Source organism: Apiospora kogelbergensis (assembly GCF_038363985.1).
Source record: "Apiospora kogelbergensis strain CBS 113332 chromosome Unknown utg000002l_segment0_segment0, whole genome shotgun sequence".
In the NCBI taxonomy this organism is placed as follows: domain Eukaryota; kingdom Fungi; phylum Ascomycota; class Sordariomycetes; order Amphisphaeriales; family Apiosporaceae; genus Apiospora; species Apiospora kogelbergensis.
This window is the reverse complement of record NW_027117419.1, coordinates 1,646,824-1,669,817: the sequence shown is the minus strand read 5'-3', so window position 1 is coordinate 1,669,817 and position 22,994 is coordinate 1,646,824. Positions and strand designations below refer to the sequence as shown.

At 54.8% G+C, this 22,994-nt stretch overlaps 9 protein-coding genes across 9 annotated transcripts; 2 read left to right on the top strand and 7 right to left on the bottom strand.

Moving 5' to 3' along the window:
• Positions 1-341: 341 nt before the first annotated feature.
• On the bottom strand, positions 342-1,562 carry PG998_003407 (uncharacterized protein; the record flags this gene model as incomplete). The annotated part of the gene is made up of 1 exon (XM_066870225.1): positions 342-1,562. One exon carries the CDS (start codon positions 1,560-1,562, stop codon positions 342-344), a length of 1,221 nt encoding a protein of 406 aa, XP_066733975.1.
• A 1,653-nt stretch (positions 1,563-3,215) lies between these two features.
• Positions 3,216-4,361, bottom strand: PG998_003406 (uncharacterized protein; the record flags this gene model as incomplete). The annotated part of the gene is made up of 1 exon (XM_066870224.1): positions 3,216-4,361. One exon carries the CDS (start codon positions 4,359-4,361, stop codon positions 3,216-3,218), a length of 1,146 nt encoding a protein of 381 aa, XP_066733974.1.
• A 3,163-nt stretch (positions 4,362-7,524) lies between these two features.
• Positions 7,525-8,762, top strand: PG998_003405 (GEgh16 protein; the record flags this gene model as incomplete). The annotated part of the gene is made up of 3 exons (XM_066870223.1): positions 7,525-7,627; positions 7,697-8,298; positions 8,364-8,762. The coding sequence occupies 3 exons, from the start codon at positions 7,525-7,527 to the stop codon at positions 8,760-8,762; spliced, it is 1,104 nt and encodes a 367-aa protein (XP_066733973.1).
• A 1,288-nt stretch (positions 8,763-10,050) lies between these two features.
• Positions 10,051-11,624, bottom strand: PG998_003404 (aldehyde dehydrogenase; the record flags this gene model as incomplete). Its single annotated transcript, XM_066870222.1, has 3 exons — positions 10,051-10,973; positions 11,023-11,426; positions 11,497-11,624. 3 exons carry the CDS (start codon positions 11,622-11,624, stop codon positions 10,051-10,053), a joined length of 1,455 nt encoding a protein of 484 aa, XP_066733972.1.
• Positions 11,625-13,026: 1,402 nt separating this feature from the next.
• On the bottom strand, positions 13,027-14,249 carry PG998_003403 (uncharacterized protein; the record flags this gene model as incomplete). Its single annotated transcript, XM_066870221.1, has 3 exons — positions 13,027-13,101; positions 13,220-13,573; positions 13,656-14,249. 3 exons carry the CDS (start codon positions 14,247-14,249, stop codon positions 13,027-13,029), a joined length of 1,023 nt encoding a protein of 340 aa, XP_066733971.1.
• Positions 14,250-15,075: 826 nt separating this feature from the next.
• PG998_003402 (uncharacterized protein) lies at positions 15,076-16,026 on the top strand (the record flags this gene model as incomplete). The annotated part of the gene is made up of 1 exon (XM_066870220.1): positions 15,076-16,026. One exon carries the CDS (start codon positions 15,076-15,078, stop codon positions 16,024-16,026), a length of 951 nt encoding a protein of 316 aa, XP_066733970.1.
• A 446-nt stretch (positions 16,027-16,472) lies between these two features.
• PG998_003401 (uncharacterized protein) lies at positions 16,473-18,221 on the bottom strand (the record flags this gene model as incomplete). The annotated part of the gene is made up of 1 exon (XM_066870219.1): positions 16,473-18,221. The coding sequence occupies one exon, from the start codon at positions 18,219-18,221 to the stop codon at positions 16,473-16,475; it is 1,749 nt and encodes a 582-aa protein (XP_066733969.1).
• A 1,280-nt stretch (positions 18,222-19,501) lies between these two features.
• Positions 19,502-20,721, bottom strand: PG998_003400 (malate dehydrogenase; the record flags this gene model as incomplete). The annotated part of the gene is made up of 3 exons (XM_066870218.1): positions 19,502-20,340; positions 20,428-20,545; positions 20,650-20,721. 3 exons carry the CDS (start codon positions 20,719-20,721, stop codon positions 19,502-19,504), a joined length of 1,029 nt encoding a protein of 342 aa, XP_066733968.1.
• A 386-nt stretch (positions 20,722-21,107) lies between these two features.
• Positions 21,108-22,754, bottom strand: PG998_003399 (uncharacterized protein; the record flags this gene model as incomplete). Its single annotated transcript, XM_066870217.1, has 4 exons — positions 21,108-22,050; positions 22,123-22,408; positions 22,491-22,508; positions 22,574-22,754. The coding sequence occupies 4 exons, from the start codon at positions 22,752-22,754 to the stop codon at positions 21,108-21,110; spliced, it is 1,428 nt and encodes a 475-aa protein (XP_066733967.1).
• Between the last annotated feature and the right edge of the window lie 240 nt (positions 22,755-22,994).

Here is a 22,994-nt window from a genome sequence, read left to right as displayed (position 1 = left end):
GGAGGGTGACATTCACTACAGCGAGCCGATCTTTGTCTTTGGTAGATACGCCGGATGGATTACTTGTTCCACGCCTCCACCAGAAGAAAATAGGGGTAATACGGACCGGACCAGAAGGGGTGAGTGATAATTGTGATTTTCAGAACTGAAACAAAAGTTCAAATACAGGACATTATATACAAAAATAGTGCGCCATCACTTCCCTCAACATCGTCTATAATAAGGAATCGAGCTCCAGCGTTACTGTCATCGTATATATATATATATTTCCACGTCGATTGGCCCCTGGTTACCAGTACCCCTTTCACATTTACTCAACAACTTCTTCCTCCTCCTCACCGTCATCGTCTCCATCTTCGGCCGACGGCTGATGTCGAGTTCTCGTCATCGTCATCATCATCATCTTCAACCAGCGGCGGCTGACGTCGACGCGGAAATCGACGCCGGAGAGGCCGCTGCTGTTGCTGCTGCTGCTGCTCCTGCTCCTGTTGCTGTTGCTGTTGTAGTTGCTCTCGCAGTTGCTGTTGCAGTTGCAGCTGCTGTTGCAGTTGCAGTTGCTGTTCCTGTTCCTGTTGCAGTTGCTGTCGCAGTTGCTGTTGCAGTTGCTGCTGAGCACCCAAAAAGATACCTGGATGTTGTGGTTGGGGCACTGCGCCGTTGTAGATCAGCCCCTGGGGTGTCTGCGTGAGCCCAGTATTAGCCGTCGGGAACAGGGGCTGGGGCTGAGGCGGTTGGACCGGTGGTTGGAACGGGGACTGTGCCTGTGGTTGTTGGGGTTGAACCTGGGGTTGGGGCTGAGGCAGTTGGACCGGTGGTTGGAACGGGGACAGTGCCTGCGGTTGGAATGGCAGGGCCTGGGGTTGAGGCTGAGGTGGTGGGACTTGGGGCCAGATCCGCGGATCTATAAGATTCCAGAGGGGACCGCTCCCTTGGTAGCCGGGTTGTATACCGTTGCCCAGCTGGCGCAAGAACTGGTCGCCACCCCCCGGTGAATTCAAACCGGCGGGGAAACCGCCCTGAGCTGGCCCTTGATACGGCTGCTGGAAAGCGGGATTTTGAGCAGGCATCCCGCGACCAGCAGGAGTGGGAGTGCCCTCGAACCCAGCCGCTGGTCCCGGGGTGCCCTGCGCGTTGCCCCTACCGTAAGATGCGAAGGGGTTCCCGTTACCGGGCGAGCCGTTGAGTCCCGGTGTGCCAAAGTACTGCTCGGGTGGTGATGGCGGTGGTTGATATTGTGGCATTTGCTGAAATGGGGGATTTTGCGTCAGTGGTGCATATTGCCGATATTGTGCCAGCTGCTGTATATATTGAGCTTGGGAAGCTTGCTGTGGCGTCTGCGGGTTCATGTAGGCCATCTGTTGTGCGAGCTGCTGTTGCATATCCATCTGGTTTTGCGCTGGCATCGGACCTAAGGGCTGGTATAACTGCGCTGGCTGGTACGCCGGGTTCACGGGGATCATAACAGGCGCCGCCGCCGCTTGCTGGGCCAGTTGGCGAGCGGCTTCCATCCCGGCTTGCATTTGTGGTTGCTGGGCGGCTAAGGGCGAGCCTGGCTGGGCCATTGGCTGGGCCACGGGTTGTATGGGCTGTATGGGCTGGACGGGCTGGACGGGCTGAACAGGTTGAACCGGCTGGATAGGCTGTTGCCCGGCTGGCTGGACGGGTTGCCCGGGTGGTGGTGCATTTATATGAACCGGAGGCCGCGCCCCTTGAGCCGGGGGCCAATGTGGCAAAGGTATATTCTGTGCTATTTGCCAAGCTCGGTTGTCCTGTTGGTGCTGCACAGGATCTACCCAGTCCCTTTGGCCATTGTAGATAGTGGCTTAAGGCTCCGGTAATCAGTATAACAATAATCAGAGGCGTTGTGCTTCGGACTTACCCATGATTTCACCGGGCGGCGGGTTGTTATTATTCAACTTGTCTCCTGTGTCAGCACACTGTTCTGGCTTCAGGTGTTGGTCAAGAAAGCCAGACGTACCCCGTCCACACTCAGATTTCGTACTCGTGCTATCCTCCAAGCCAAAGAGGAGTTGGGAGGGAATGGACCATTGTCACGTTCCCAATTCCTCATGTCCATCAAAAGATCGCTCCTGATATTTCGGAATCGCGTCCTTCAAGTGACAGTCAGCAAGGCCTTGTCTCCAAAAACGCGAGTGGGAATGCTCAGAGAGAGAAAGAGAGGTCGACTGACGTAGCTTGCCCTTGGCAGATCGTGTGGCCGCGAAGGGCGAATTCGGACCGGATATACTGCCAATTATTCCGGTTTTGCAATTGCCCATCGGCCGCTAGCTCGATCCCGCCTCGTAGGAGAATACATAGGAGGAAGGTGTTGATTTGTTGGTTCGTCCATCCAGACCCGGACTTCTTCATAATTCTTGGAGTGTTCCACCCATCGTCGGGAGGGCCGCCCCCAGGGGGACCAGGCGGTGGTGGCCCGCCGGCACCTCCTGCGCCCGCAACTGCTGCCATCGTGTGAGAGCTTTGTATGTAAGTGTCCTGGTTTTTTTATACTAGTACTAGGGTTGCAGATTCTGAGCCAACTAGCAAACACTTCTACTAGAGAATCACAATTAATAGCTATAACCAGTATTAGAAATATCTTGAAAAGAGAATCAGAGAAATCCGTCCCATTCACAGAAAGAGGACATATTGCTGAACATATCGAAAATACACACTATGTTCAATGAACTCGGTCGATATCCGTTTGCAGGCAACCTGTCGACTATCTTTTCTTCAGTCTATACAATAAAGATAAGTAAATCCTTTCAGTCTACGAAAGCACGTATTTAACGTGGAAAATGGTTAAAGAACACGGGACAATGGAAATTCCTAAACCAGAACTCGGAACTACCAACAATGAAAGTCTGGTAATTTGGGCCAGGTTTGCTTTTTTTAGAACGTATTGTAGTCTTCGTAATCAACGACGTGCTTGGAGAGGGCCATGTGCAGGCATAGACCTGTGAAAGAGACGGAAATTGTATTTCTAGACTTCGAATCGAAAATCAAGGAGTTCTACTGGAGTAAGGATGTCCTAACATTAGTCATATACGACTTTGAGAGCATACTAAGGACACTGGAGGGTAGACAATCCTTATATATATGGTCGATCACTTGATGTATCACAGTCTGTAATATGAATAATACTGAATGATAAACCTGGATTACTTAGTCTTAAATCCGACCGTCTCCTTTCACTTGGTCTTAAGAATAGCTAACTACTCATAACAGAAACCGTGGCAGCATAGTCCCACGATCTCAAATGGCAGATTACTCGGAAACCCGGCGGCGTGCATCTGGATCCCGCGAATCCAGAGAAGAACATCCATCTGCAAGTCCTCGCCGAAGCGCACGGGGTCCCGGGCGTGCTGGTACTGGAAGCTAAGCTTGCCGGGGTCTAGGAGCTTGCCGACTCTCATAGCCACATCATGATCACCGTTACTTGTTATAGATGAGCCTTTGATATCCGGTGGCAAATCCAACACCTGCAAGATACAATAGGAACCGCGGCGATGGAAGCGAGAATTTGTAAGGAGAGGCATTGCCGCAGGGAACTGCCACTCTACCACCTTCAGCGCCACGGGATTTGGCCCCTCCGTGTTATTATCATCCCGGCATTCATCGGCGCACCCGCCGTGAAACCACGGGAAGAAGGCAGCGCCGTATTCCCCAACCACCTCGGAAACTGATCGCCCCGGGGTCAAGTAAGCAACCCTGCCTCGAGTCGGGGTCTCACCCAACCGGAACCGCACCCGCCGCCCGTCCGACGGGTTGGCTGCGATCAGGTCTAGCCGCTCGAGGGGCTGCGTCACGTCGAGGCACGCGAGGGCGAGCACCTCGAGCTGCGTGGCGATGGCAGGCGCGTACTCGACGACAACGTGGCGCACCGCCAGCGACGCCGCGAGGAACAGCGGATTCGCCGGCGAGCGCGCCGACAGGCCCCAGCGGCTTGTGCCCGCCCAGCGTAGCGTGTCGTTGTCGCGATGAAAGCGCGTGACGCGGGCCGCGCTGTAGTCCTCGGCCGGGGTTGCGTCCCGCTCCCAGGCCGCGTCGCCGCCCAGGCTGCGCTTGAGGAGGGACTGATCCAGGGCTATGGGCCGGTAGTGCCGGCCGAGCTCATGGTAGGCCTCGTAACACGTCAGGAGGACAGAGGGCAGAGAGGATGGTGATAAAGACTTCTCGTCAGAATTGTCGTCGTGGTCTAGGACGTAATGCAGCCACCAATCTCCAGGCGGCACCCAGTTCCTTATGTCGATGTTCGGCTTGAGTCTCATATCAACAACACGATGCGGGAGGGTATACTGCCATATCTTATAGCGGATTTCCGGAGGAAGAAGGACGAACTGATGAAACTCGGAGGGCATGGTTGCTCTTGGAGAATATTAAGACATAAAGCAGAAACGGGTGGTATTTGACACTGGGAAACGAGCTAATGCTCGACGTCGCAACATCACGTATTTACATCCCGAAGATGAAGTCATTATATTGCATCAATGGCCATCAAGGTTGGTTGATGTGCTACGCGGCGATAGATTTGATTGGCTTTTGGCAAACCCAGTCTATCGAAATGGCCATCAAGGTAGCCAGGGTATAGGAGATTGCCTAAATAGGCAATCCACCAAAGCACCTGTTAGGAAACGGTGCTAGCAAGTGGTACACCGTACTTCTGGGAGTTGACAAGTAGAAAAGAAAGGAAAGGAAGGGAGAAGAGTTGATCGCTATGTTGTGCATATGCCCATGTCGGGCCTCAAGCCACACTTCATGACTTGTGACGTGCATCGTTGCCATTCGGATTGAATGTGGCTTGCTGATCGTCGACGACTTACCGGGGTTTGAAGTCTTCGGGCCTGGCCACCAACCTGAGGCTGACTCCGTGTTCACGAGTCATCAACAACAGGCTGCGCGGCGAAGGGCATCTTGCCGTTGACCGCCCAAGAAGGCTGGCTGGCTGCTACTACCGGCACAGCCCCTGGCCGGAGGCACAGCTTGCCCTTCCGCGTCTCGGTGTCGTAGCCTCTGCTGTTGGTGTCAACGGCTTTGGAAGGCGTCAGGGGCCTGATGGCGTCATGTCGTCTTGGCAGCAGTCGCGAAAACCAAACGTCCCCCAACGAGCTCCAAGGCCAGTCCTGTGCGCAAATGGGGAGAAGTCTTGAGTTGGCCGCAGAGAATCGCGAACCATAGGGAGGGCAGGCAATTATATTGCCAAAGACGTTTTCGTTCCAGATCCATAGGGCCGAATCCGACACCAAGCATCCATCATCAAATCGTGATGAATGGCCATGACGCACTAACCGGTGGGTTGCGACCGTTTACCCTCTCCGTCTTGATTTGATTGAAACTTGGTTTCATCGAACAGCATCTTTCCAAGACACAGCAGGTCAGATAGCCGAGGAAGGGACACTGCTCTCGGGCCAAAGGCAGCACAGCGGCTGCGACAAGCGTCAGTCCGGCCATGATTCGAGTGCCTTTGTTGTGCGTTGGCGTCTCGACTTGCCGTTGAAACTCAATTAATCAGCTGCCCAATCGCTTGGGTTCCACCAGCCCAGGGGCTAATATGCGCCAGGTTCTGGCCAGGCAGCCAGGGGTGCGAGTTCTGGTGCGAGGCTCAGCGCCTTTTTGAGATTTTGAGACCCTGGCCCCCGACCAGTGCCCGACCCCCTGCGTGTTTGAGAAGTCGAAGGAATCCCACCTAAACACCCTGCCCTGCCTGTCTGTCCTGCCCGGAACCTTGCCCTTTCTTGCCTTCTTTGCCAGTTAACCTACCTGCCACGGCGGGAAGGGATCGTGCTCGGCAACACGGCAATGGCCTGATTTTTTCGTCCGATCATTTGGAGCGTCTTGGCGCTTTCGATCCAGGACATGGCAAATTGCTTAATAAGAGGACGCGTGTCTCGGGAAGGCGGGCTCCAAGCTTAAATCGAGGTAGGGGGTAGGGGGGCTTGGGGGTTGAGGAAGAGGAAAAAAATACTGAAGAGAGTACGAAACAATTGGCAGCGACGTTTCGATGCGGTAGAGCCTCATATCGCAGATTGAAAATGCACCCGTAGTAAATTGGCCGTGGGAGCAGTAGTGGAAGGACCCCGGAGGAGGGTGGGATTCAAGCGGTCCTAAATGGTTCGTGTTTGGTTTAATTAGGGCGACGGCGTTAATGGACGTCAATGGAGGGGGGCCCGGAACTGGTCGTCAAGAATTACCGGATAGATGCCTTGGTAGTCAATGATCAACGCCGTTCGAACAACTGATGAACGGGTTGGTGTGCAGAGCCTCAAACGGCAAACGGGCAGACTAAGCCAGCCACTACTGCAGCACAGCACAGCACAGCGGTAGGGCTGCGCGACAAGACTCGCGACGAACTAAACGTCGTCAACGTCCAATATAGGGCCATCGGGCTCCGTGGATTCAACGATTCCTAGCTCCGTCCCAGCAAGACCCGGAGAGCCCGCTTCTTTCAGATTTACCAAAGTTCTTTTTCTTTCGCCAATGGGCCCATGGGGATGGTTCTCTTGTTCTAGCTGTTTGAAGCGTGTCTGGATGGAACCGGTCTGCGCCTCACGAGTTGCCGGCGGGATCTGGCTGGCAGCCTAGCAGCCTGGCATCTGCGCCAGCATCTGCACTTCTGGACGAGAGTCTCCATCACGATGAAATTCGGATGATGAAGTTTCCTGACGGCGACCCCCACACACACCGTCCTGCTGCAACACGACTTTCGAAACAACCCTTTCTCCTGCAATAAGCTTAAGTCGCCTGCCCTGCCTGGCGCCTTGGCGGGTTCCCGTTATAGTGGGATGGATGCGAAAACCGGGCCCGGACTGTCATGGCGGCGGGTCCGAATCCGCTCAGAAAACCGGGCTTCCTGTTACACCTTCAGTGGACTGCCCATTGCCGCCTCCTATCACAGCCGCTTGAAGTGCCATAGGCTCTGATCTGCATTAGCCCAGGAAAGCGCACATTGCACCCTTTGTTACAGGACCTTCCGGAATAGGACCGATCATCAACCACCACCAGAGACTCGCCCTCTGTCTCTGAGCTCGAGTCCTGGTAGGCCTTTCGCCGAGCGTCTTCCGAAGGTAACCTCAGCCGTACCCAAGATGCGCCCAGATGTCCATCTTGGGTCATTGGTGCGAAACGGCCAAGTCGAGGCGACCCGTATGGGATGTACCCTAGGTTTTGTGCCGTTGTTTGTTGCTGAGGCTCTGTCGCTGGCCGCCCTGTTCGCACCCATCAGCCTCCGTTAGCTTCTTCTCCCCCCTGGCCATCGTCACCGGGGTTTCAGATCCATGCCATGAGTGATAGATAAATACAGAATGTCAGACCAGTTTTTGATGATTCTCTCTCCTCTTGCCTATCACTTCACTTCTGCATCCCATCTTTCGCCCTCTCTTTGCTGACTTTCGCTTCGTCCTTCCCTTCAGCTGGCCTGTTTGACATACTTACTCACAGTATCTTTTTCAATCGTTTCTCTATACCAGACAAATTTGGTCCTAATATTACCGTCCAACCCTCTTTCTCCTCCCACAGATCATCAAGATGCGTTCCACAACCGCTGTTCTCTCCGCCCTCGTGGCCATGGCCAACGGCCAGAACATCCTCAGTGCCAAGGGTAACTTGGGCACTAGCAGGGGTCTCCAAGGTATGTCATACCAAATACACTCACGCCACTTGGCAAGGGAAACAACGCAAGACTAATCACGCCATACAGTGGACCCCAATGATCCTTTTGACATGAACATCATCAAGACTGCGGAGATCGGTGCCAACGTCGTCAACGAGTGCGGCCGGACCCTGGTGGGCAACATGGACGTTGGTGCCAACACCGAGAAGGCCCTCTCCGCCGGTGAGGTCACCAAGGTTACCAAGGGCAGCAAGGTCCAGGTCCAGATCAGCCAGGACAACGCCCAGATGAGCGGCGGTCCCTACACTTGCGATCTCGACGATCAGAGCAACGCCAAGGGTGCCACTGGCCAGATCAAGCTCCAGCAGGCCAACGGCAATGGCGGTGGCAACGGCGGCAACGGCGGCGGCAACAACGGCGGCAACGGCGGCAACGGAGGCAACAAGTTCGGCGGCAACGGCGGTGGCAACCCCTTCGGCGGCCAGGGTGGTGGCAACAAGTTCGGCGGCCAGCGCAACCGACGCCAGCTCGAGGTCCGCCACGAGTTCTCCTCGCGCATCAGCGCCCGCGCCAACGCCATGACGCTGACCGTCACCATGCCCAACGACCTCAAGTGTGTTGGTTCGTCGGCCGGCAACGTCTGCACGGTGCGCTGCATCAACAAGCAGGAGGTCGGCGGCTGCTTCGCCGTCCAGCAGACCGACACCAAGGCCCTGCCCGGCAGCAACGCCCCCAGAACATCAAGACGGCCCAGACCAAGGACGGCATCGAGACCCAGGTCCTCCAGAACAAGCAGGACTTCAAGGCCGCCGAGGCCGCCATCGCCGATGCCTCGCGCGGTGGCTCCGACGACCAGCAGGACCAGAACCAGGCCGCCGCCGTCGCCAAGGCCGTCCTCGAGCAGCAGAAGAAGACCGGTATCGTCAAGAGCAACGCCGGCAACCAGGCCAACAACGGAAACAACAACAACAACAACGCTGGAAACAACAACAACAACAACGCTGGAAACAACAACAACAACAACGGAGGTAACAACGGTGCTAACCGCGGCGGTGCCGCTGCTGGCGGTAACCGCAACGGTGCTGCTGCCGGTGGCAACCGTGGCGGTGCTGGTGGCTTCGGCGGTGGCAACCGTGGTAACGGCCGCAACTAATTGTACAACACCATTCTTTCAGTTCGCTATTAAAAAAAGATGGTTTTTGTTATTAGTTTCATCAGCTAGCCACATACAGGGCCAGGTATAGCTGATGGTACCAGTTAGCTGTGTCTATAATACCCTCCTGTATCCTTTATTCTCCTTGTCTGTTATAGAGTTACAATTTTTTTCACGTGTCCGCTGCTTTTGGCTCTCTTTTCTCATTTGAATGTGCTCGTAAAATAACCCTTAGTTTCTGTTTGACTTTGAGCAAGTTAGATATTTTAAGTGTAATACTCAGCAATGAAGATGACTCCATACTTATTTCTTGACTGGTTGTTTCATGTGAGTGACATTATTGCGTAGCCATCCCCTGAAACAGAGACAGGAGCCTGGTGGTGGAAAGTAGGACGCGATGCTCTGAGTGCCCGAGCCCGATATTCAGGACAAGGAGGCGGTGGAATCTCGAGCGTAGTTTGAGAAGCTTGACGTTGGTTTGCCGTTGCTATGTATAGTTCTAATCAGATAAACAGCCAGGGGCCCCTGCTTCTGGTGTTCAATCAGGTAATACCAGAAACTTCCGTCATCCTTATGTTATTGGATACATTGTTTATAATGAAGTCTCGTCTAGTGGGATGGCCATGGAATGTGTACCGTCATCCCTAAAATTTGTCCCATCTCCTGAATGTGACGAATCTACCCCTGAACGCTGGCTTGGCAAGGTGAGTGCTTTTTAACTTTACTTTGTCTTCTTCTCCTCCCATAGCAGTGACTATCAAGTGAGCGTTTCGTTTCTGTTGGGTTCATACCTTGGCATTGAACCGAAGAGCAAAAAAGGACTATCAAATGAGCAAATGAGAAATATCCAGTTACCGCAATCAATCATTATTTGAGATAACTTAATCCTCTTCTTATAGTCCTGTGATCCCTTGGCAACATGAGTTTGTATTACTTTATTTGTGCAATCACGACGTCGGACTGGACGATCAAGGTTAGAAGTAAGTAGCAGAAGCAGAGATTCATCAAACATGAAAGAGAGAGCCGATGCTTTACAAGGCCTAGCCAGGCTACACCCACGCAGCAGTAATATATATGCCTAGATCATGGCGCTTATCTCTAACAGAACCCGGAATACCATAATCAGAGGCAAAAATAGTATGCAGTAATATTTGCTGTATTATAACAAGACGCTACCCGAACGATACAAAACCTCTTACCTATCACTCCCTAACGGTTTCCCTTCATCGGCTATAACTTTCCTAAAGGACAAACTCCTGGTATACTACTTTAATATGGAGTGGATATTTTACAGTCTGGTGCCCAAGTTGACATGAATGGACTTCTCTGACGTGTAAGCGGCCAGACCGGCCTCGCCGAGCTCGCGGCCAATACCGCTCTGCTTCACGCCGCCGAACGGCACCCGCGGGTCTGAATCCTGGGACGAATTAATCCAGCACATGCCGCTCTCAATGCGGTCGGCCACGCGGTGGGCACGTGCAATGTTCTGGGTGAACACTGCCGACGCCAGACCATAGGTGCTGTCGTTAGCCATGGCGACGGCTTCATCCTCCGTCTTGAAGGAGGAGATAGCCACGAAGGGGCCGAAAATCTCCTCGCGGTAGATGGTCATGTCGCTCTTAACGTTGGTGAAGACGGTCGGCTCAATGAAGTAGCCCTTGCCCTGGCCGACGCCCTTGTAGGGAACGCCACCGGCGGCCAAGGTCGCGCCCTCGGACTTGGCGACGTCGACGTACGAGAGAATCTTGTCGTACTGGGCCTTGGTGACCTGCGGGCCCTGGAATGTGCCCTCCTCGAAGGGATCACCGACCTTGTTCAGCATCTTGATAGCTTCCTTGAACAACTCGACAAACTTGTCGTAGACAGACTCGTGTACCAGCACGCGCGAGGTTGACGTGCAGATTTGACCACTGTTGCCGAAAATACCAAACTGAGACCACTTTGCGGCCTGCTCCAGATCGGCATCCTCGAAGACTAATAAGGGAGACTTGCCTCCAGTCTCCAGCGTAATGTTCTTCATGTTGACGCTGGCAGTCTTCATGATGAGCTTGCCTGTGGCGGTTGAACCAGTGAAGGCGACCTTGTCAATGTCAAGATGGGCAGCAATGGCGTGGCCAGCATCCTTTCCATGGCCATTGAGGATGTTAATCACTCCAGGGGGAAACCAGCCTTGACGATCAGGCTGGCGAGATACAGGATAGATAAAGGCGTCTGTTCGGCAGGCTTCATCACCACTGTGTTGCCACCGGCTAGGCAGGACCGAGCTTCCAGGCAGCCATGGCCAGAGGGAAGTTCCAAGGAATGATCTGGCCGCAGACACCAATGGGATGGCGAACGGTGTAGGCAAACTTCTTGGGGTTTGTGGGAATGGTGTGGCCATGAATCTTGTCGGCCCAGCCAGCGTAGTAGCGGAGTGTGGTAGTGACCTCGTTAATATCAAAGAGGGAGTCGCCGTACGGCTTTCCATTGTCCCATGTCTCGATGGTAGCCAGAGTGTCCTTCTCAGCTTCCACTAGGTCTGCAAGTTTGTGCATCAAAGCGCCCTTATCAGTGCCAGAGAGGTCGCGCCACGACTCATGGTTCAGAGCGGCGCGGGCTGCCTTGACAGCCTTGTCGACATCATCAGCAGATGCTGCCTCGACATCGCAGATGGCCTCTTCATTCCTGGGGGTATCTTAGCGGGGCTGTGAGGTGGTGGCAAGATGGGCAGTGACGGAAGATGAATCAGTCTTACGTTGGGTTGATGCTGGTAATCTTCTCGCCAGATGTGGCCTTCACGAACTCATTGTTGATAAAAAGCCCAGTAGGTAAAGTGATCTTCCTGCCATTGGGGGCAGTGAGATCAACCTTGAGGTCGGCCATGTTGTTTAGAGAAGTTGTCGTGGAGAAGGGATGAGTTCCTATGCAACGTATGTTTCTCTGTAAAATGGGATGAGATAAGGGAGAGGGGGGGAGGAGAAATGAGCTTGGAGAAGGAACGAGCAGCGAAGGGGGTTGAAAGCGAAGGGGAAGGCGAAGGCGATGCATATGTACTCCGCGACGACCTGAGGTGCAGACGCGGGGTCCGCAGGCCCGGGGTGCGACCTGAGAGTCTCATTTGACAATTCTTGATAGAGAGGGTGGTGGTGGTGGTAGTGGTGGTAGACGGACGGAAGTGACGAATGCCGTGCATTGCTATCTCCTAGCCACTTCTTTCTTTCTTTTCCTACGGGGACCCTACCTCAAATAAGTAAGATATGCTGAAGCTCAAAGTCCATTTTTAGCCAACGATAACAATAGCTTATCGTGCTACTAATGTCAGGTCCGGGGTCAACGACTGCCCGTTCGAACGGGACACGAACCGAGTCGTCGATCCGGGCCAAATGATGTAACACCATCCAGCCGATGACGGGCGCCAGAAACTGCACTGCGTGTGGGGGCTGATATCGTCTGTTTGGCCGAGCCGGCGGGGGTATCCCCCAATCCCTCGGGCGACAGGGCAATGCATATTTGGAACGATGGAAAAGGTGGCTGGCCAGCAGCGGTTATCGCTGTGCTGCTGTGCTGCTGTGCTGCTGTGCTGCTGTGCGGCCTGCCTGCGACTCTGGCCGCCCCCGCCATGAATCCCCGCACAGGAGCCCCGCGCTGTCATTTCGTTGAATGGTTCGCTAATGAAACGTTTGGAGAATTTGGAGTCCTGGATGTGGGAACGAGTCAATTGATAGCCAACATCCAATCCACTCTCCTGCTGAGCAGAGATTGACAATGGCAATGAATCATTCTTGGCAACAAACCATTCACCATTGCCCAGCGTTTTACTCTGCGTTTGGGCATCGGACTTATGCACCGCACCACGCTGCTTCCCACGTCTTTCTTCGGGCTTTACAAGTCTTCATCGGGCTTTACAGGCCTGGGCTGTTTGCGGTCCAGGCACGTACGGCAGGTGCCGAGGAGAAGAGAGGGGCATGGCCAGTACGTAGACCTGGACGTTTGTAAGTGGCACAAAGAAGAAGCAACGAATCAGCCGGCTCCCTACGACGAAACAGGCAAAAGAATACGGAGTCAAGAGCTGGTTATTCTGAAGCCAATCCCCGCGGCACCCAACCCAGATTTTGATGACATACGGTCGTCTCGCATGTTGATTCAAATAGACCTGGTCATACGTTGAGGCCCGGAGTGCCCAAGCCGCCCATCGCCCCCAAAGCTGCCACTATCTGCGAAGTCCAGGGGCGTCGAGGAGAAAACAATACGACCCGACATCCGGATCCATTATCGATGGCGGCAGCTATGCAGCTTTCCGCGCGACGACATTACTGCTGAGCACGGCGCACCAATCGTGTCTCGAGGCCCAATCCCCCAACTGGTCATGGGACAGTCGATGCCCGCCTTGCAAAATGCCACTCGGTCAGCTCCACTCTCCCAACATGGTCTATCGCGGCACAGTCATGAAACCCAACAGCCGGCAAAACCTTACTTACTGTTCTGAGGTCCTCCGCCCTGAGAAGCTCCATTCCCCCGTCGTACCCAGGGTCCGACGAGTACGCAAACATGGCCGCCACCTCATGACCGAGGTCGTCGTAGCTGGCACAGCCTGTCGCCATGGTCTCCTGTGGGACCTGCTCGTACGTCGCCTGTCGCACCCCGGTCGCCTCGCGCCACGTCTCGAGGAATTCGGGCCATGTGCAAGTCGTACCCTCGGCCATGTACGAATGGCCCGGCGGCATCTGGTGCACAGCGTGGACGAATTGCCCCATGTCTCCGTTGACGTCGAGGTGCGGTTGCGGCTTGGCTGGGTCCGTAGGAAACCGCATCTTGAAGCTGCCATCGTGCTGCTGTGTGGCCACTGTCAATTAGGCATAAGGCGGTCTATACCAGAACTTCCGATACTTTACTTCATGTTGGCAGCCAGCTTACCTTCGTGAAGTATGAGTCGGGCAGGATTTTGTAGCTTGTAAAGAAGTATCCTGTCTGTATGCAGGACATCTTCTTCGCCAGCTCCGGGTACCTTTTTTCGACGTAGTCGGGGAAGATGTCCGCCTTGGCATCGAAGTGGTAAAGATCGGTGTGCCGCCCGCCGCTACAGCGCGTCGCGTGGCTCAGTGTCGAGACCAGAAAGCCGTTGTTGTCGAGCGAGTCCAGTGCGGCGGCGGCGGCGGCATCGGCAATGTTCCGCCCGCACCGATACTCGACGTCGTAGGCCAGCTTGCGGATCGACACGCCTTGCTCCTTGGCCGCCACCACGCAGTCGGGTCGGAAGAATGGCTCCCAGTACTGGGTCACGCTGAAGATAAGGTTGGCACCCCGAAAGCCAGCTTCCAGGCTCGCCGGGTCCTCGACGTCGGCCTGCACCATCTCGACGCCAAGTTTGATTAGCTCTTGAGCTTTCTCGGAACCAGTGTCCCGCGTTAGTCCCCGGACCCGAAAACCAGAATCGCGGAGGAATCGTCGGGCAACTGAGCCCCCCTGGTTTCCCGTGGCACCACATACGACTACGAGTTTTTGTTCCATCTTGAATATGGACTACTCCGTAGTCAGGGGAGTAAGGTTACGGTTGGCCGAGATCTGCGGCTTTGTCTTAGCAATCGAGTCGAAAATTGTCCGACCAAGTGATAGATGACATCCGGTCTCGACGTGCGGGGTCTCATGGCCCTTATAGGTTCTTGGTAGGTTCCACTCCATCAAGACCCTGGAGCAGTATTGGATACTCGGCAATGTTCCTCTGATAGACATACCAAGCCGCATTACTCCCGAACTAGACGAAACATTGGCTCTCAAGTACAACTGCTGCCATAGTTCACTGAAGGCTAAGCATACGTAGGAAATCTACCATGCACCGACATCTGAGCCTACTGGTCATTCGATTGGTCAAGTTTACCCGTCTTGGCCAAAGAACATTAGCTGGACAATGGTTTATCCAATGCCAAACTATGAAAGGTGATGCCGTGCTCTAGACTGTACGGTCTACTCCTACCTCAGCAAGCATGGCTTATAGGGGATAACAAAGATCTCCTTGTTTGTACTACCTTCCACAAAGTGGCATTGTAAGGGTGATAATGGCCCCTTTATCGGCCTAAGAACTTGGAATACAATGTGCACCAAGCTTACATATACCATGAACAGACCTCTGAACACTTACTGTCAGACACACACCAACCAAAATACACTTTTCTTCATTCCTATCTGATGCAGTATACTTTCCCCTGTTTTCAGTAGGATTAAGCCTGTTTTTCCCACTGTTACCGTTCTCACTTTTCTTGCTTCAAACAAGCATTCATTGCAAGCAGGCTTGCTTCATCTTTGCATTTACTTACGCATTTAGTTTTATCCATTCAAAATGGCTTTCAACCCCGACGCCCGCCCTTTCCTCCCCAAAATGGTTTCCAATCCCATTGCCACCAGAATGGGTTACAATCCCATTGCCCGTCCTTTCCTGCCCTTTAGGAGCATGAGTGGCATGGATTCTCCTCTGACTCCCCTTCCTGCGACCCCCACCACCCCAACCACCAATGACACCGTGGCGCCCTGCAAAGCTCTCATCAACTACCACAGCTGCCTCTGCCGCGAGCGTGAGCCCTTATGGTCTTGCTCCAAAAGGCCCTGCGACCACACCAGATCCACAATCACCATCATGGTCTCGTCCATGCCCTACGCGTGCCGCGCGAAAACGAACGCCGGCTCTCGCTCCTTCAAAAAACACGAGGACGGCGGCCGGCACGGGGCGTGTCACGCTGAAGATCCGGCCAACAAGCGCTCGACAGGGCTGGATGTGGACGCGGCCGGCGGACTGAAGACACTGATACTCCCGGGGCTGGACGTAAAGATGATCGATGAAGTGGTCCCAGCCTTCATAGAAGACGGTAAGTGCTGGCACCAGGAGGTTCAGGCGCGGTATGAGAAATTGCTATCCTCGCTTGCCGCGAAAGATGACGACAAAAAAGACGAGAGCGATTCCGATGGTTTCAACTCGGACGACGACTCGAGTGTCGGCTTTAACTCGGACTCGGACACAGACGATGATGACGACGACGATACTGTCTCCCCTTTCGACCCAGTCATGATGGCGTGGCTGCAGAAGGCCGTCACCCAAGGAAGGCCTACTCCCCCCGCACCGATTCCTGCTCCCATTGCTCGCCGACCATCGAGCAGCACCACAGACGTTAACGACGATGATAATGACGACGCTGATGACGAGGACGAGGACGATGATTTAGGTGAGCAGAAGAGCAAGAAGGGCTCGTTGAGCAACCTCGTGGCGGAGTCGGATCCTCTCACGTCGAAGAAGTAAGAGTCAAATATCTCGGTTAGGCTACTTCCTGGGTAAGTCGTAGGAGATGAAGACCTGTTTGAATATACAGAAAGAGGGGGTATTGTGGATATTGTTTGTTGTTCTTTGATTTGGGCCTGGCGTTTGGTTGAGGAAGGTACGTATTGATACGTTTCGGAGGGATTAGAGGAAACTTGCACCTATCACCAAATAGAACAGTGGGTGGTTTTATCCATTAAAAATCGTCTGATTCCACAGTATTGTGATTGTGATCTAAACTCTTGGGAGTGCTCTGCTTGCCATGGTTTTGGTATCAAACCAAGTTGGAAATTGCGTGATATCGCGCCGTTCAGTCCATCGCGAGTAAACTGGGTTGCGATACATTTGCTTGTTCGAAAAAAAAGTCTCCAATCTCTACTTTCTCTCATCAGAGAAAGCCCCTGTTCAAATCTCACACCACCATCCTCCTACGTGCGTTCATTATGACCCGCCGGCGCCTTTCGACCCCTAGCAATTCTTCTTTCCAAACTCCAAACCCCCAAATCCCTCTTCTTCATTTCGCCGTTCCCTCCTTCCCATCCTTTGTCGTCCCGAGGTGCTGCTTTCACCGCCTTCTCGACCGCACCGATCCATGCCTCCACGACGTCGAGCATTAGGGGGTCGTCGCAGTACTGCACGGCCGTCTCGAAGTCCCGCTTGAGGCCGTTGTGCTTGTAGAACATGTGCCAGCCGAGCGAGTGGTCCTTCATGGTTCGCTCGAAGTGTCGCCGCAGCGTCGTGAGCTCCCACTCTCGGTACGCCAGCCAGTACGCGGGCGTGGGCCCGGCTTGCGGGCGTTGGCGATGTCTCGACCGTCCGCGTTGCTCCTCCTCTTCGTCAGCATCGTCGTACTCGTGTTCGTTTCCGCTTTCTGGTGATAGAGAGGGGGTGCGGGTGGGAGGCGGGATGGTGTCGGAAAAGGTCCAGTAGTCCTTGACGTGTGGCTCTCGCTTTCGGTCGTGGCCCTCGAGGAGAAAGGCGGGGAGTTGGCATGCGACGGAACGCGGGATCGCTGCGATGCACTCCCAGTTAAGGATGCCCGTGATAATACCGGTCTCGTCAACGAAGATGTTGTCCAGGGAGAGGTTGGTGTGCCACATCATGGTTTTCTCTTCGCAATCAAAGGGCTTAGCCTCATCATTGTTAATATCATCATTTTCGTCATTGGTGTCATTAATAAAGCCTTCATTGGCACCACTGTTGGCGCCGTTCTCCTCATCCTCGCTGTCACTCAATAGGTTGATAGGTTCGTCCGCCGTGCCGCCTTTGAGTAGCTCCTCCTTCTTAGCCCCTATCATATCTATGACAGGGCCCGCGAGGGAAGGATTGCGAGGGGATGGAAAGAGTTCGTCATGAAGCTCCTTGAGCTTCGCTATGACCCCCATGATGCGCCATGGGATCCGTCGAACGAGCTGGCTCTGGATCCTGGGTAGGACACTCTGGGCGTCCGCCTCGGCCAGATCAAGTCGGTCGAACGCCCAATCCCGGTAGGTCTCGTAAGGCCCGTACTGCTTCCTTTGGGCTTTGTCGTACCGCCCGTTCCAGAAGAAGGGCATGGTGGCCATGGCGCCGTACTCGGGGCGCTGGTCCGGATCTTCGCGGCGGGCCGGGTAGACGCTGGCGATGCCGTCTAGCCCATGGTCAAAGACGCGGATCGTGTACTCGGCCAGCTGCTCGACGATGCGCCGCTTACGCGAAATGTGCATCTCACGCCAGCACTCGAACAGAGGGCGGCCGGACACCCGGCGCATGAGGATCCACTCGCAGCCGGTTGGGTTGTTGGCCGAGGCGCTGTAGAGGTTCTGGACCACGTCCGGCAGCGGGAGCGGCGTCATGGCTTTGGCCCAGTGCATGGTGGCCACTTCGCTCGTCGTCTTACGCGCCGGGCAGACGGGGAGGGTGAGCTTGACGACGTAGCTCTCGCTCTCGTCCGTTCGGTCCTCGTTGTTCTCGCCCCGCTCGACTGCGAAATAGCGGTTGAAAGAGCTTCGGTGGAGGAGGCGGACGCAGTACTCCTCCAGGGGGCTGATGACCTGCTTCAGCAGCTCGGCAACTTCTTGGGCTTCGGGCTCGCAGCTCCAGGCCGGGTAGGGTTTGAAGTAGTCGAATTCGGCCGTGGTCCACTCAACTCCGATCTGTGCGTACGTTTGCGTTGAACTGACGCTGTTGACGCTCATGGCGTCGATTGCTTCTTCTTCCATACTGGGGGCTCATCAGCTGGCGACTGATCATCGTTACTGAGTGGCCCACCGAAGAGTGATATATCGGTCACAACCGAACGAGATCTCTTTGGTATCTCATTTTGAGGTTCTGTCTCGGCAGTCTCGACAGTCTCGATAGTCTCGATAATCTCGATAGACTCGATAGTCTCAATAGCCTCATCATCTGTTGCATTTGGTTTTGCTTCAGGAGCAGGAGCAGGAGCAGGCGGGGGCGAGGGTGAAGCGAGGAACGGGTCTTGCTGGGTACCATGACGAGCTTTCTTGGCTACCAAAGATGGGAAGAAATCGGGGAGTCTTTTCAAGGGATTCTTCCACCCAAAGATGTTTCCACTACTGGAAGCATTGGCAGCAGCAGTGGCAGCAGCAGCAGAGAAAGCACTCTGGGGAGGTGGCAGTGATGGCGGCGGCGATGGTGAATCACTCGCAAAAGGATTCCGTGCCTTTCCGGGTGCCATGACGATGTTGAATGTTTGTGAATTACTGATTGTGAATTACTGATTGTGAAAAAAACGCCGAGATGTGTCCTAGAAACGGTCCATGAAGCCTGCGATTGTCAGGGTAGGAAGTTGGTCTATTGTCTAAACATTTGTGTTATGTGAATCTGATATTGAACGGGCAGGTTTGAAGAGATGACAATCTTCTTTGGAGGGCTCATGGAAAGGAGCAGCTACTGGTTACAACAATCAAAAGTACTCAGAAATCACACGATCGTGAACCTCACCAGCTCAGCCATTTATGATCTCCTATTAAGCCTATGAATACGAAAATCGCGGAAGTAGGCCATAAACGTGCGGCAGATACCAACGGCAGTTCGTGTGAAACTGCCTACCCTCGAAATAATCACATGAGGACGAAGAAGTTAAGGTCTTGTAGGAAAGCAGTTGAACACTAACTGTAATTAATAACGCGATACCGACTATTAGCAAGCTTAGGTGGCAGTTTGGAAACGAGGGCTTACACGGATAACGTAAATCTAATTTGGAGTCACGAAGTGAGAATTTATGGGAAAGGCAAGTGGTATCATTTGTATTGCTCTCTTAATTATACACCTCGCCAACTTAAAGACATAAGTCTATAATAAATTCCCCTTGGGGAGACAAGCAAGAAAAGGTCGAACCCCAATCCTAGCCTGACCGGGGACCAAAGGTAGTGGGGAAAACCATTCCAACCCCTTCCGCGATTCACACTTGAACGCCAGCCTTTCTTTCCCTAGGAAATTATGAGAATTGATGCACTTATTTGCCGGGGTTGGACTCGACGAAGCTGACACCCTTGGCGATGTTCTTCTTCAGGTCAGCCAGGCAGGCCTCGATGAGCTTCTCCTCGGCAGCGTTGACCTCGCCGACGGGCAGGATCTTCTCGACACCATTGGGGCCGAGCTCAACCTTGGAGGCGAAGAAGTCGATGCCCTGGTCCTTGTACAGGGGGCTGTCGACGAAGGTGGGCTCAACAATGCCCTTCTCTCCCTGGGCGGCGCGCAGGACGGACTCGGCCATGCGGGCACCGGCCATGGCCATGGACAGGGTAGCGGAACCGGCACCGTCCTTGGCCTTGACGACCTCGTCACCACCGAACTGGACGCGGTTGATGATCTCGGCGTTGGAGCTCAGCTCGGGGTGCTTGCTCTGGCTGAAGAGGGGGACGATGGTAACACCAGAGTGACCACCGACGACGGTGATGTTCTCGTCCTTGGGGTCGGTGCTCTTGACCTCGGAGACGAAGCGGGAGGCACGGACAACGTCGAGGGTGGTAACACCGAAGAGGCGCTTGGGGTTGTAGACGCCACGGGCCTTGTAGACCTCGGCGCAGATGGGGACGGTGGAGTTGACGGGGTTGGCGATGATGAGGAGGTTGGCCTCGGGGGCGGACTCGGCGCAAGCCTTGGCCAGGTCGCGGACGATAGAGGCGTTGGTGTTGAACAGGTCGTCACGGGTCATGCCGGGCTTGCGGGGGACACCGGCGGGGATGAGAATGACATCGGCACCCTTGACAGCGCTGGCCAGGCCGGAGGGAGTCGCCTCGTAGCCGGTGACCTTGGACTTGGTGTTGACGTGGGAGATATCGGCAGCAACGCCTGTAGGAGACAATCGAGACACATGTCAGCACGTTGGCCTTGCTCAAGTGTGTGACGAAGAGGGGGGTGGCTTGTTGAGCGACTTACCGGGTCCACCGCGGATATCGTACAGAGCAAGCTCAGTGACTCTGGGGTTCAGCTTGAGGAGCAGCGAGAGAGGCTGGCCAATGCCACCGGCAGCACCGAGGACAGCGACCTTGGAGAGCTGTTCCGAGATCCTGGTTAGCAATTGAAGGCAGTGGCTCGCCCAATTGAAGCCATTGGCGGCTCCAAGAGGCGGTGGGATGAACTGGGACAGGCTTCACTTACGTCTCTGGCCGAGGCGGAAAAGGCGCGGCGCTGGAGAGCGCCAAAGGCCATGCGGGAAACGGCAGGAAGCATCTTGAACTGCTGTGTCTGTCGATTATCTAAAGACGAAAACGGAACAGAGTGAGTGTAGTGTGAAGGAATCGAAGGCTGGAGATGGGGGAGAAGAAAATGAAGTAGCGTAGCTCCAATTGAGGCAATGACGGGCTAAAATACCTTGAGAGCTTTTTGGTCCCAGCAAAGTCCCAGTTGTCCGGAATTCTCCCTCCAGCCGGGGGGTGTTTGCATGTTTGCAACGCTTGGCTCGTTTGGGCATAGCGTCCGGATCGATCGGTGCTCGGGGAAACTACGGCATCCGCGAGACCCTCGTTGCAGACATGGCTGGATGGGAGACAATTGCTTCACTGGACGGGAGGGGTGGGCTGCTGGACATGTCTATTGCAGAAACAGCCTAGGGAGAATCATTGCTTGGTGTTCCTCCGACTCCTGCCCATCGTCTCACGCCCCGTCCCAATGACGGCCTCAATGGCCCTGACCAGCCCGCCCTCGTCGTACCGCAGCATGCCATCCACTCTGCGCCCGTAGACACGGACGGGCTCCACCCCGAGACTAGCCAGCTCGTCCCTATCCACCTTCGGCGTGCCCTCGCCGTCGAGGTGAATAAGATGCGTGACGTACTTGCGCACCTCGTCGGCCCTCATACTGTTGCCGTCTTCCTCTCCCCCCCTTTCCTGCCGCACATCCCCCGCCTCCTGGCTCTCCTGCAACGCCCGCACGATCGCCCGCACGAACCCCACCGCCGAGAACGGGTTGCTGCTGGGCCCCGTCTCGCGGTCCAGGCTCGAGTTGAGGATGAGCACCTTGACCACGCCCCGCGGCCTCGCCGCGACGGCAGCCCCGACGCCCCGCAGGATCAGGCTGGGCACGAGCGACGTGTAGAGCGAGCCGATGGAGTAGATGACGGCGCCCGCGCCCGCGACAGCATCGAGCACTTTCGGGTTGGCGCGGGGCCGAATCTCGTGGCCGTAGGGGTTGATGTACCAAACGCGCTCGATGCGGGAGGGGAGGTCCTCCTCGCCGGACTTGGAAAACTCGATGTACTGTTTCCGCAGCGTGGGCAGGGAACCCGGTAGGTTAGCGTCCTCGATGAGGTCGTGGTCATCCGTCTCCTCGGCTTGTTGGTTGGCCGCTGTTAATAATGCGTTGTCTGGCAGCGAGGTCGGCGCACTGGGGTGCGAGATGGCATTCTGGCCCGTGATGACGGTCTTGTCGGCCAAGCCTGCCGAGATGTGGTGGGTGAAGCTTGTGTTGATAGCTGGAAGGACCAGTGTCTGGGGAGGAATGGCGCAGATCTGGCTAAGAAGATAGATGGCAGACTCCAAGGACCCCAAGAAGATCCGGGCACTATGCGTGTTTGAGGATCAGCACCGGCCACGTGCCAATGGATATAACATTTGCCTCAACAGATTTACTTACCCCGTCAGAAACAAATTCCCCACCGCAGCCCTTCCGAAATTGAACGTGCTGCTCGGCCGCGCCCGCTTGACGATCTCCATGTTGACATGGTTGAAGAAGGGGCGGATGAGCTCCTTCTTCTCGCTCGAGACGTCGGTCCAGATGGCATGGCGGCCCTCCACAATGTCCAGCCACTCGGACCGCGCCGCGTTGGGCTCGGAGCTGAGCCGGTAGTTGAACAGGGCTTTGGTCGCCGCCAGGTCCGCGTTGCCTTCGGGGCCGGCGGGGATGAGACGCACGAGACGACCTGGGTCACAATGAAAGCGCAATGATTAGATCACCGTGCGCTGATGGTGTCTTTGGTACGTATCTAGAAGAAAAGGACTCACTCCGTATATCACCAATACCTATCGTGATGTTAGAATGCGACCACTCTTGATTATTTTATGGGATGGACTAGACCCCGTCTTACCTGGACCGCCAAAAACACGAATCAGCTCAGAAGAGCTTCCGCCATTGTCGCTGATGGGAATGACGTAACTGAGGGTGCAGGCCCGACTCTCGCGGAGATCATTGAAAATGTCCACGAGACTATTCGTCGCGGTACCGCCTCCAAAGATCACGACCCCTTTCCCTTTCGCAGCAGCGTCCATGTGGGGTAGGTGGTCGCACAGTAGTGAGTAGTAAGGGAGGTCAATGTCACGGATACGGTAGAAAACCCTGGAAAACAAAACTCGATGGCCTCAAGGTTGTCTATTGCAATACATGTCTCTAGTGAGCCTATCCGTCTTTCTCATAATCAAGTGAGGAATTGCCGGATGGGGCATCTTCGGTTTTGGGGGGAAACCGCGACGTGGTCTTTGACAAATGAGGTTTAAGTTAACGACCACTTG